Raw genomic sequence first — 13,506 nt, 5'->3', positions numbered from 1 at the left:
CAGGACTCTCCAAGCCCATGCCCTGTCTTGCTTTTAGCTTTCCTGCTCCTTTGACCCAGTGCCTTTTGATGTAGTCTGGCAAAAATCTGGAGAAAAGACCAAGGCTTGGGTGCAGAAGTGAGCATCTTGGTCCCGGGGCTCAAAGCAGCATTACTGGCTGAGTGAATGTTTAGTAGCTTTCCCATTTTAATGAGTCCTCCCAGTTTCTATGTCAGAGGGCTGAGGGGATGTTTTAGAAACATGTAAACATCATGCAGTTGCTGATGGAGTTAATGTAAACTCTATAGGATGTTTTATCAGTTGTCCCTTTGTTTAGTCTGGGAAGCAGAAGAATGGGGGGAACAAAAAGAGTCCTCAAATACCCAAAAGGTTGCTATAAAAAACAGGGATAGACTGTTCGCCCTCTCTTTCTTTTGCTAAGGAGCGAATGGGCAAGGTTAAGGATTTAAAATGGGATGTTAAGAAAAACCTTCTAACTCAATAAATACCATAAACACTGGAAGGGATGACCTACAGGGGAGGTGCTACACTACTGTACTGTGTTTCAAGAATGGGTTAGCTAAAGGTCTATTAGGAATGGTGTAAAGTCCTTGGTTTTTCTTCAGAGCGGGGGATGAATTTACTGAACTACCCCTTGTAATCCTGTTCAACCATACTTTCCTGTGGTATTGTGATCACTTCAATAAAGTGATATTTTAATACAAATAAACAAATGAAGCTGCAGGACCTTGTGAAGCAGTCCACCTTTATGCAATTCGATGTCTGGTTCTAAGGGTTATTTCAGTTATGGTAGTTGAAAGTCCTAACCCTTGCCAGATTCATAAAATTATTCACACCTGTTTTGCCATTTAGGCAGTTCAGCTTTCATTTCCACTTTTCTGGAAGCTATGCTTGATGTTTCATTTCTCTGAACTGACTCTCCAAAACCACAAAGTGATTTAAAGCTGAATTTTATCCTTGAATGTAACAGTGATTTTAAATATTGTTTTTCCCCCTACACAACAAATAACTGTATATCACACAGGTTATCTTTGCCTGTGATTGCTTTTTTTAATATTTTATTCATGAGACTCTTGCGTTGGAACACAAAGTGCCCATTACTATTTTTGGTTGTGTTACTTGAGTCACCACTTTTAACTGGCTTGAATGGGCTATAGTTTAAAAATATTCTGAAATTCTATCTGCATCGTCAAGCTTTAATAAAAAACAAAAAAAGTTTATTCTTTTCTTCACAGGTGCATTTGTAGCACCACTTGCTACTCGAACTTAATTATTCATTTTAAAAAAACCCATCTCCCTCTTCTTGCCAGCTGCCTGTGTGATCCTATGATAACTGATTGCTGGCTTAATTTCTCACTGGATTGAATTATTTTTTGGAAGGACTGATTGAGAGCCTCATAGTACTCGTCTATGTTTTAAATCTCTCTCCTGTGCCACATTCCTTGGCTTTTAACTTCATTATTTTTACCTAATGCTTCAATAATTCTCCTTAAGAACAAGTATGCTTTCAGAAAGCTTATTACTAACTTTATCTTGAGACATGGCTGTCTCAACATGAAATGTTGTTTTCATTATGCAGTGTTACTTTTTTTTGGCTGACTATTTAAGAGGCCTGTCAGAGTGAACAAAAAATAATGCAAGGCTGGTAGCATAGAGGTTTCAATGCAGCACCTAACAAAGAGCCTTGGATGAATCTTAGCTAGGTAAGATCAAGAAGTCAATTTGAGAAGGTGGAAAAGTACTTGTCTGGGGACAGAGACCTTCTTAAAAATATTAACAGAGAGTAGCCTGGGAACAGTGAAATCCACAGGGGTACCAATTAATCTTTAAGTATCGGCCATGCAAAATACTTGATAGGATTTGGATATGTTATTTGCAAGCACCAAGCAAATCAAAATCGAAAGGCATCACATCTGTTCGTACCTTCATGTGAATTGTTTGATTCAGTGTCATGTCTGAAAAAAACTGAAGTAAAAAAATCACTGTCAGATTAAAAATTAAAAATCAAAGAAAAAACCACTGTCAAAATTAGTAGGCTTAAAAACAGAGCTATAGCTGAAAAGTGAACTCATATTGGAAGATATATCACAGGGAACTTAGACCTATTTTCTCCATCGTTCTTTGTTGCAGCAGGAGAAAATGATACTGTAAATCTTTCAGTGTTATCAATATAAATGATGCTTCACAGACAAGGTGAATGCAATGCCTTGCTGCCAGAGAACATATAAACTCGAGCCCAGGACTTGCAACTGATCTTGCACAGATGGACTCAAGCTCCCTTGCAGCAGCTTATTGTCTCAATGATCCTCTTTACCGGCTCGATCGTCCACCCACGCACTATCAGGTTTGAGGCTGCAGCCAAGCAAACAAGCTATACACACAGTGCCTTTTGTTGCTGGGGAGTCCATCAAGTGTGCCAGCGGATAACATTTAAAACACCTTTGTAGTCTGAAAACACAAATCCCATTTTGTAGCACACCCGAGTCACTTACTTAAAATCCTTCACCTTAATCATGATCATGGGTAGGGGCGTTTTATCCAAAAGCTTTGTAAACTGAAGTGACTGGGTCTTGGACAGGTTTAGAGGCAAGCCCAGCAGATCTCTGGTGGGACTTCCTTTTGGCACGGGGCTGGTCTTGGCGAGCCAGGTACCACAAAGCTCATTTGTCTAAAGCAAGCATTTTAGTACGTTTTAGTCGCATTCAAGTAACTTGGCATTCAACTTAAAGCTATCTTGAATACCATGGGGCTTTACAGTGCCAACAAGTAGGTTCAAGATCTGACACATTTGCATCTACGCTGTTAGACTCAATTATTTGTTTTTAAAAGCTATGCAACCTTCTAATCTGCCCAATGCCGAACTCCATACAAAAATCTGGGAGAATCAGAGTTGATGGGAAAGTAAGACTTTAACACCTCCCGAACTGATTAACTTGTTTTTTGTTCTCAGTGCAAATTGTTTTGCTGGCGTTGGGGTGTCTTTATCAATATGCACAGCATACTGGTGTGGGAAGAGCACCTAACTGGCAGAAACAGACCCAGTCCCCACTTGGGTGGGGGGATAGGAACGGACGCACACAGCAGATGAGGAGTTTGTGAGGGGCCAGCGAGATGGGGATGGGGAAGAGGGAAAGGAGACATCAGCTAACGGTGTCCCAGATAGATCTGTGGCTGAGTACTGAGACCACGGGAACTGATGTATTGGCTTAGACCGCGGCTTGGTAAGCACGCAGCTTCAAATCTGTTTAATCTAAGGCTGTGCTGTTGCTGAAAGGTGTAGCCTGCCCTCCTTCCTGATCCCCACAGCCCCGTCTCCGGGGGTTTGCTCCGGCAGCGAGCGGCTGGTGTGACTCACTTCCCCCCGCGGGACCACTGCCGTGGCACAGGGGACGGCAGGAATGCTGGGCTGAGGGCGTGCAGGAAAGGCAAGTCTGCTTTTTCGGGCAGCTGCGTAGCCTTAGGAAGCCGTACCTTAAACCCAGTATCCTGTCTGTGACAGTGACCAGCCCTAGATAAATTAAGGGAAGACATGAGAAACTCTGAAGCAGGTAATTACGGAGTGACTTGGCCTTCAGGCATTGTCTGTCATTTCCCCCATTAATGACGAGTTTGATGTACGCCCTGCATCTTATCAGAACTTTTGTGCTTTTAAATATGTTTCCCAGTTGCAGCTCTAGATATTCTTGCTATCTGTACACATATCTAATCTCTGCTGAGTCTTCACAAGCCTCGCTCCTTGCTACCTCCTCGGGCAATGAATTCCATTGACTTAATAGTCCGTGGGCCTGATCGTGGGAGGAGAGACCAGGGCCAGCCATCCACAGCAGCTGCGGGAATTCAAGGTTGTTATTGCTCAGCACGATTGGGTCTGCTGCCGGTTGCAAAGCTTAAATTCAAGGATTAGAAGAACAATACAGGAAAGGCTTGCAATTATTTTGCCATTGGTTATTTTTTAATAACTTTGTTCTTACAGGCGCATAGGAGAGTGAGATCGGGTAATTATTAGGGAGAAGTTTGGGAACTTCTTTCTTTAGCAAGGCGCCCCGCAAACTGCCTCGTTTCTTGTAATTACTGAGGGGGGAGGGGGTGCTGAGGTATCAGCACAGGGCCGGGAGGAGGATCAGTAACTCCAGCCCACGCCTGTGCTTTCAACCTCCGCCTCCCCCCTCGCCGCCCCACGGCACTCGGGCTCCGGCACCCGGCTGCTGGGCTCGCCGTGCTGGCGGGACCCGCTCCCCCCGCCTCACGCCGGGCCGGTGTTTCGGGGCCCGGAGGGCGGGAAGCGGTCGGCCCCCGCCCCCTCACCTGCTGCCCGGGGCGGGCGTCCCGCGGGGCGGGCGGGGCTCGGAGCGGCGCTGCCCGCGGAAACTTGTGCGGCAGGAAGGGAGCGGAGGGCGGGAGCGGAGCCGCCAGAGCGGCAGCTCCTCCTCCTCCTCCTGCGCCCCGGGCCCGGCGGCGCTGGGAGAGGAGCGGCAGCGGCGGGGCCCCATGCGGCGGCCGGGACGGCACTCTCCGCCGCCCGGCTCCAGCAGCACCCACAGCCGCCGCCGCCGCCGATGACCTGGACCAGCAGCATGAGCAGCGGCTACAGCAGCCTGGAGGAGGAGGAGTCCGAGGAGTTCTTCTTCACCGCCCGCACCTCCTTCTTCAGGAGGCCGGCGGGCAAGACCCGGGCCGCCCCGCAAGTAAGTGCCGTGCGCCGGGCTGAGGGGCGGCCTCGCCCCGGGGACAGCTGCCGCCGGGCCGGGCCGCCTCCCTCCCTCCCTCCGGCCTCGGCCTCCACGTGTCCGCCGCGCCCTCCCCCACGGGGAAGGACGCGCGGGGGCCGCCCGGCCGCACGGGCCCCGGGACGGAGCGGGGAGGAGGCGGCGGGAAAGGGCTTCCCTCCCCGGGCTTCGAGCGGGGCTCCTGCGCGGGCCGAGGGTCTCTCTGGAGGGACCCCCGCCAGCTCCGAGAGCCCACCGGGGTGGCCCGCTTGGAAGCCGGCCGGAGGGAGCCATACTGCGAGTCTGACCCCCCGGAGTCCGGCGGGCTGGGGATGTGATCAAAAATCACATGTTTCTGTGGTGAGTAACCGTGCTATCAGCCCTGCTGTCGGCTCTGCTGTCGGCTCTCTGCTGGGGTACGGCAGGGTCTGCCTCTTCACTCCTCTCAGAGCTCATTCGAGATGAATGACAGCCTCTTCAGCTGTTTTGTTGGCCGAGAAAGGCCCTCAGAAGTGTTTAAGTGTCTTGGTTTAAGCATTCAGGCTCAGGAAATCAACTGCAAGTGGGCTTTGAAGTGAAGAACTGATTAAGAACAAAGCAAAAACCCAAAACCAACCCGTTTTGTGGTCAGCATTGAAATTTCAGTGGAGGACCTACAGGGCTGCAGGCAGAGTGAGAAGTGTTGGTGTGTTGAGGAAGCCTTGCCATAACAAAACCGGTCCCTCTCCTAGGAGCAAAGCTCATGTCAGGGATACAAAATGGAACAGTCCCTGTCCGATTCAGAGCGGTTGTTAAACCATATAGGGTAAATGTCATGTTTCTTTAGCTAAGCACTCCAGCCCCTCTCATTTTTCTCTTCCCAAAGCGCAGGGTCTCTTTCTAGAGGTGGTTTGTATCTTTGGAAACTAAGCTAGTGAGCCTGTTTTGTTCATGCTAGCTCTTCTTCCCCTGCTGCCACCAGCGTCTGTGGTTTCTCTCTGTTCAGCGCCTGTTTCTTTGTACAAACTTCTGGTGTTTTTTCCTCACTGGACTTTGGTGTCAATACTGCTGCTATGGAGACCTAGTTATAAACTTGCTTGTCAAAGCCTGGATACCTCGGGTGCCCTCTGGTCCACCTGTGGGGCTTGTCAAGACCCATCGTTCGTTGCCCACAGCCATTGCTCTAGGCTATGTTGTGCTGCAGAAAGCCAACCTTGGTTTCTGTTTCTCCGAGGTTCTCCATCTGTTATGCCCTGTTTGTGATTTCCTTAAAACTTAAGCCCTCTAACTGCCCCTCGGGAAACTGCTGCTCCCATTCGAGGAAGTGCACAGAGCTTTCTTGAGCTTTAGCTTCCTTTGCAGAGTTTGGCAGGGAGCCTGGGCGCACCCTCTCCCTGCACCTGAGCTCGGGCACCTTGTGCAAATAGGCCGGGACCAGCTTTTTATCAGGTCATGGCTGCTTCCTCAGGGTGCTTCTCGCTGCACCCCTCCTCAGAGGTCGCCTTTTTCTTATCCATCTTGAGTTTCAGCCTCCTACTAACCTGAGGGACTCTGTGGAAGTTGGCAAGTCCTGCTGAGTGTCCTTGAACTTCATCTGCTAACCTGTTTGGCCGGCGTTGGCTGCCACCTGGCCATTGCAGAGAGGACCATGGCGTGACAGTACTGTGCCAACAGATACCTAGCTACTGTCAGGCTGTGTGTAGCTGCTGTGTCACGAGATGCAAGAAGGCCCAGGTCTTGATTCAGATCCTAAAAACATATGTGTGTCTTTATAACGCTGTTGTACAAGTTGTCTTACTAAATACTAGTTGTGTAAGTAGTAAATTGTGCAAACAGTGAATCGCTGTATGTGATGTTAACGTTTCCAAGCAAGGGGGGATGGAAAAAACCCCTAAAACTTGATATTGTGCTCTAGTAATGTTTCCCAAAAGAATACTGCAGTGAGGTGCTGCAGGGTACATGTTTAAGTATGTATTGAGTAGCCTGGAACAAATTCATCTGTATTGCTGACTCTGCAGCATCAGAAATGCTCAGCTAAATGTTTCTAGTCATAAAGTTATTACCAGTTGCTCTGAGCTGCTGAGTTACAGAGGAAGGGGGGAAAAAAAAATCTCCAAACAATGCTGAATGTAGATTTCAACAGTCATGTGGCCAGTAAGAGTGAGTTTCCCCTTCCAGCAATAACAATCATAATAAGCCTCTTTGTACGGATGAGGATGTTACTTTTGGTTTGTATTTGAGGTTTAGTCAAAAAATGCATACTATGTCCCCTTGAGCAAAGAGAAAAGAGGGGAGCTGTTAGTTATTGTGTCTGTGTCTTTCTCAACTATACAGATACTAAGTTTTGCAGTGTGGTGGTTTTTTTTCTTGTAGAAGACTTAAGTGCTGGCAATTACTTTTATCCCTCTGTCTTAGCTCCCTCTGCCTGCCTTTCTCGTGGGGAAGAAGTGGGTTAGAGCGTTTGGCTTGCAGCTGTGCCTGCAGAAAAACTCAGTAGTAGTGTTTGGACTTGTTTTGTATGGATTTCCAAAGAAAAGAAGGAAAAAAGGAAATTAAGTAGCTGGGTGAACTTTTGTCTTCCATTTAATGGGGCAGGGATGGACTTTCTTACGTATCTCAGTTTCTGCAGCTAAGACAGGATTAATGGATTGATACCAATTCTGGTGTAAAAATCTTGACAGTACCTTCGGGCTTTGCCTAAGACAGCTCATTTGAGTATCGGAGGCTAGATTAAGCTCAGTGTGGCCCTGTTGCATGTTTGCAGTGACTCATTTAATAAATGAAAAAGGAGGAACTGTAAATATTTTTGTCCTGCCAGTGTGACTACTCATGTGAGGTAAAGTTATCCATGTGCATAGGCTTTTGCAAGATCAGACCCGTGCTTCTGTATGATCGAGCTTTTGGAAATTGTCCATTCCCTGTAGAGAAAAATACCAAAAGATGTTTTGCAAACTTTTGAAAGCTGACCCCTTTCTCTCCCTCTTTCCTCCCACCCACCCCCATCCTTTCCGGAAAAGTAAGAACAGTCATGCTTGTTCCTCCAAGCCCTACCATATGTTGGAGGGATACGCATCTTCCTGCGTATGTTTTCTGCGCTTCCCTTCCCTGTGCTAGTTCCCCGTATTCTCCCACTTTGAACAGGGTTGATGTAAATCCTCGTAATACTTCTCCTTTCTCAGGTGGCTTGATGGACAGTGGCTTTTCAAGCGTTGTGGTTGGTGTGTGGGTTAGTTCCCAGCCTTGCTAAGCTCCTGTTTTCTGTGAGGATCACTGCAAACACTTGGGGACATCCGTGTGCTTGATTTTGCCTGCTCTGCGTTTCAGTGTCCCCTGTCCCTGCAGCTATAACGGTTAGAAACATGAGATATCTCTCTAACTGTGCTTACACGTGAGGGGTCTGCAAGAGAGGACACCACTGTGCTTTGGGAAACACTGCTTCAGAAGCTGGTGGTGCTGTGAAGATCATGGATCCCAGCTGTTGGAAGAGGGCAAATGCTGCAGCTTGTATTCAGCATCCGATTGTGAATAGTTTGCATGCAAAATGTGAGAGAGCTCTGCTTGAAGTCTAGTGTAAAATAGCTTGGAGGTATGAAGGTTAGCACTTGGATACTGCTCTTCTCTTTAAAGGAAAAAGCAACTGTGTGTTATGCTCTGTTTTTCACCATTTCATACAGGGCTTTCCAAAAGTGCTTGCAAGAAAAATGCACTCGCTTCTGTTGGCAGTTTCCAGAAGTGCGCGCTTTCCTCCTGCACCCGAGAACATGCTCGTTGCCTTGCCATCGACACTGGTCCTTCCCCGTCTGATTCCTCCCTCTCTCTTCCCCTTACTGGTCTCAGTCTTCATGGCTTCCAGACCCGCCGTCTTAGTTCCTTCCCCTGCACCCACACCCGGTGCCCCCTGCCATGACATTGTTTTTGTGGCCGTCTTTTCTGTGCATCAGTGGAATTTGCAGGTGTGGTAATGGGGGTGGGAAAGGAAATTCATAAAAAAGCTGGAAATGGAAAGCGTATATAACAGAACAGGGGTGGTATCAAGGGGAGAGGCAAAAGGCAGAGGGTGAAAGTCTCATCCGTAACTAGTCCTGGCAAGGTAACTAGCCATCTCTCATTCCACTGTCAGAAGAGGAGGTTTGCAGGGAAAGGTGTAGCAATTTTTTTTTTTTTTTTTTTTTTTTTTGAGTGAGCTGGTGCAAGTGTGAAAAAGCAGATGAACTTCTGGGTGCAGAAGCCCTTTTTTAGGTCTGTTCCATGTGAATTTGCACAGTGGGTCGAGGCATTTCATTGAGAGGAAGAGAGACAAAAAAAGCATTTTGTTTGGGAAGAAAACGGTTTCTAGGGGTAAAATGCAGTTTGTAACTGCTCAGGTCTAGTTAGGATGGCTTTGTGTTACCAGTGTCCGTTATTAATAAGTTTCACGTTGTTTGGCCATTACAACTTTTCCTGGGTTTCCTTTCAGTAACATTCCCTAGGGAAAATGGCTCTCCTGACTACCAGAACAAATGAGGTTTCTAATTATAGGCTTGCTTTGGAGCCAAAAAGTTTAGGTTTGTGTTTGACGTGTAGTCATGAAACTTATTTAAAAAAAAACAACTAAAAATATCCAGTAATGTTTCATTCTTTTTTTTTTTTTTAATCCATTTGGCAGTCGGTGAATATTATGGGATAAACATTGTCGCAACTGAAATACTTGAAAGTTAAGAGTAGAAGGAATGAGCGGGGTAGAGATTGTGTCTATTTTAAGCCCACGTCACTGTTGCAGCAAACTAGCAGTCTTTATTTATTTTGTGTTTCTGCCTAACTCTTCTCTTGGAGTGCTTGATGTGGTGTGTGTGCGTCAGTAGCTTGGAGGAGCGTGGTGGCCGTTTTGGGGTGAATTCCGAGTCCCCTTCTGGTGTGTGACAGCCTCTGGAGGTGAGATGAGGTTTATGCTCTTTGCAGAGGACGCTGATTGCTGTACACTGGTTTATCGTTGCAGCTGGTTCTTAGAATAATCAGTTTAAATTTTGGCGACTTAACTATATGAAATGGTAACTAAACTTAACACACAAAAACTTAAGAAACAAGTTTGAAAGAGATGGATTAACGTACTGTCCCAAGAAGAGTTCAAGTCACTAAAACATCTAATGAGTGCTGTTACATTCAGCAGTTTGTGTCATGAGTGCAGCAACAGTGGCAGGTAATATTCAGACTAAGTGACTAACTCTTTTCTTTCCACTTTTTTCTTTAGTCTATTGTATTAATACTATATTAGGTGCATCTTGGGCAGTTGCCTCTCTGTTAACATAAACTTTTGGAGCACCAGCAATGTGTTACTAGCTTTGTTATTGACATTTGTTTGAATATCACCAGATAAACACTGCATTTTTTTCCTTTTATTTGGACAAAAAAAGACTTTTTGATTCACCTATCTGAGTGTTGGAGTACAGTAGCTAGGCTTCTCACTGGTAAGATCAGGAGTACTTAGTATGTGTGAGTGTTTTGTGATTTAAGTGATGTAATTGAGTTGGGATAATCCTGTGGCTTTATCTAAGTGCAAAGGCAGAAGGGCAGAACTGCTGGAGCTTTGTACTTTCACTGAAGTCAGAAAGTATTGGGCACCTGTAGCTTTATGGTCCAACATCTTTAGACTTAGGCTTCTTTAGACACGTGTGAATAGACATGCAGACACAAGGAGTTTTGTTTTAACTGAAGAGTCTGGTGAATTCAGGGCAGTGCTCTGCAGAGCAACTGAGCTCAGAATCGTCTGAATATATTAAAGAGATTTAAAAAAACCCCCGTAAACAGTTACTTAAGGAAGGAGAGAATTTGGTACGCAATTTTCATGATCTCTTATTTCAACTGTAGACCTGTATGTAAGAACAATATCAGAATAACCATTTTGGAAGAGGTTCTTGCTGGCTAACATTTAGCCACTGCAAGAGCAAAATTATGAAGAAAAACTGAAGTAAAAACTGATACTGCAGTTTGTCCCTTGTGTAAAAAGCCAGTGGCACCAGTGTTGGATTAAGTTGCAAATAAACCGATTAACAGAGGATTTTAGATGAAGTGGTAGATCTGTAATGCAGCGTTTGCCTGTGACAGTATACTTGTGAGCCAAGCCAAGCAACGTAAGCGTCTGGAAGAGAGAAGTGAGAGTGACAGGTCTCCGTTGTTCAGCTCTCCTCACAGACAGACAGCTAAGGCCCTGGGGACTTCTACAGGCAGCACGCTGGGCCAGGCTGTTCAATATGTACTGCACTTTCCTACCAAGTAGAAATAGTAGGGGTTTTATGTATGTATGCATATATACACTCACATTAAAAAAATTATATATATTTTATATATATATATATTAAAAATATACATATAAAATACAGCACACAGATTTGTACCTTTTCAGACCAACATTCAGGAAAGGTCTTAAAACCAGCACGTCCCACAGACTTTAGGGGTGTGCCTCAGTGGGACTGAAGCTAGCACAGCATGCTGTCATCCCCTCCAGTTTCGGTGCAGCGCTTACCTGGCTACAATATTGTCAAGCTTTTGTATGTGTTTAGGTGCCTGTAACAAAGCGCGCACGTTTCTCTAGGCAGGTATGAATTGACTTGGGATGAGTAATTGCTGCTTTCCTTCTGTTTTTTTGGCGCACTTGCTCTTTTGCGAGGTTGATGAAATACTGCAGACAGTTTTGAGGAGAGTGCTTCCTATGCAGACATGTATTTGGCTGTGCTAAGTAGCCACATGTGATTTATGTAGCAATTAAGATCACTTTCTAGTTACTCATCTGTGTGTGTGTGCTGGAGAGGAATTTGTGTTCCCGTATACGGAGGAATCTATGCTGTGCTGAAAATAATAGTAAAAGCAGCAGTGGTTCATCTGCCTCAGAGGAAGCATCGAGTGTTAATGTTGGGTATGTAGGAGTACTTGGTGTGCTGGTTGTCAGCCTCTCCGTCTCGTTCTTTACCCACTAAGTAATTGTGGAAAATGCTGTTTGCAAGTGCGTTTCTTTTAGAAATTATGTACACTAATACAGTAGGGGCAAATTACAAATGCAGTTGTCTGTAATCTTTTATAGTTATCCCTGTTGTCCATAACTAGGACTGCTTGGCTTGTGCTCTGTCTCCTAATTGATCTGAGGTGTGATCAAGTGCATGGATGCACAGTCTAACCATGCTGTACTCTCCCTCATAGTGCACAGTCCTTGTATCTTGTGTTTCCAGTACTCAACCAGAATGGTCTCTCTAAAGCCTGATTAGCAATAATAAAAACTGAAGATCAAGTTCTGCTCTGACTGAAGATGATAGTTTGCTAAATAATTAAGTGCTTAATCTAATTTCCACTGAAGCAGGGATCCCATGATTTGGCTTGTCCCCCCGAAGAAATGTTTGGGATAGATCAAATTTGTTAATACTGCAAAAGTAGCTTAATGCCTTTATTGATGGCTAATAACCTCTATTGTAGAGGACTTCCTCTCAGTGACTTCTTATACATAGTTGTGCCTAGGATCACACTAGCCTGTAAACTTGGAAGAGTTTAGCTCAGATGTTTTATTTAGAGCATTACTTTACTGGGTTGCTCTCTTTGAAGAATTCTGCTCCTCAGGAACAAAACCTGCTCATCTTGCTGTTTGATCCATGAGCAGCTTGATTTACTGTGTTCACTTATAGATACATAAGCTAAGATTATGGAAGACTTTTTGTTCAGAGCTACTAATTTCATTGCAAAATATCTTCATGGTTCATCTGAGAAGCATCTGGTAAAACTGTATAAACTCTAGCAACTGCTCTAGGGATTTCAGCATCACCCATAGTGCTTATGTATACAGAAACTGGCATATTCTTTGGCACTGCTTAAAAGATGAAGAATATGCTGGTTGCGTGTTGCATAATGGGAGAATTGACCTGCATTGTTTGTCCTAATGTCTGAAATGAGTAAGTTCAAGGTTCAGTGCTGTTGTGAGATCAGCACAAGTCAGTGCAATTTTTTTCACAATAGATGTAATTTGAACTACTATATTATGATTTTTTTATTATGTTGTTATTGATGGGCACAAAGATTATGTAGGGTAGGCATAGACAGGCATCTTGTGTTACCCTTTATGAAGTAAAGGGTAGAACAAAAATTGTTTTTTTGTGTCTCTGGGTAGCTTACTAGTAGTAGAAAAGTTGACGTGTGGCAAGTGACCTAGGCTGTGCCTTAAGTGCACAGCAGGTATGTGCTGTAGCCAGCTGTGGGAGCTGATCCCCCAACTATCCAGACTGGTGACTTAAAGATGGGTCAGCCCCTTTTTTTTGTTACTGTGCATGTGTGTTTAACTTTGAAAAGCAGTGTGGGGAGAGGGTTTCTGCAGAAGTGTTTCTGGATCTGTCAGACTAGACTGTTTAACCGAAGTGTTGAAGACCAAGGAACAGAAATACGAGCAGGAGAAAAGTTCGCTTTAATCCTGTCAAACATGCAGGCTCCTCATTTCCAGCAGCAGGAGTACCTGTGATCCAAAAATTAGGCCCAGGTGATGGCTCTTGTTTCGTGATGTAGTACAGGGGTAAATGCCTCAACAGGTGGTGCTCCTGAAAACTGCTGAAATCCTTAACTCTCCATGAGGCGTGGACCTGGCAGCTGAAGGCTTGAAGTAGGTGTTGCTTTCATATTTGGTAGTTAAGGAATGGAGGAGGAGAAGGAAGGAATCTTTGCGTAGAAGATGTGCTCCATCTGTTGCAGGATGATAAATAGGAACACTTCTCTGCTGCTGAGAGCAAATTGGAGCAAATTATCCTGGTTGCATGTGAGGCATGGTAGAAGTCTCATTTGAGATGGGGAGTTGATTTGTGACTTGGTTGTCTTT

The 13,506-nt window shown here is 45.3% G+C and overlaps 1 protein-coding gene across 1 annotated transcript in view; it reads left to right on the top strand.

The window, feature by feature from the left end:
- Positions 1 to 4,520: 4,520 nt before the first annotated feature.
- RASSF3 (Ras association domain family member 3) overlaps positions 4,521 to 13,506 on the top strand; it is a 51,162-nt gene continuing 42,176 nt past the window's right edge. The window contains exon 1 of the mRNA XM_050914574.1: positions 4,521 to 4,685. Within this exon, the coding sequence (XP_050770531.1) occupies positions 4,557 to 4,685 (129 nt within the window). The 5' untranslated portion in view covers positions 4,521 to 4,556. The remainder of the gene's footprint in view (positions 4,686 to 13,506) is intronic.

The sequence above is a fragment of the Gymnogyps californianus genome, chromosome 1 (assembly GCF_018139145.2).
Source record: "Gymnogyps californianus isolate 813 chromosome 1, ASM1813914v2, whole genome shotgun sequence".
NCBI classification, from domain to species: Eukaryota; Metazoa; Chordata; class Aves; order Accipitriformes; family Cathartidae; genus Gymnogyps; species Gymnogyps californianus.
The sequence above is the reverse complement of the archived record's forward strand: the minus strand, read 5'-3'. Positions and strand labels throughout refer to the sequence as shown.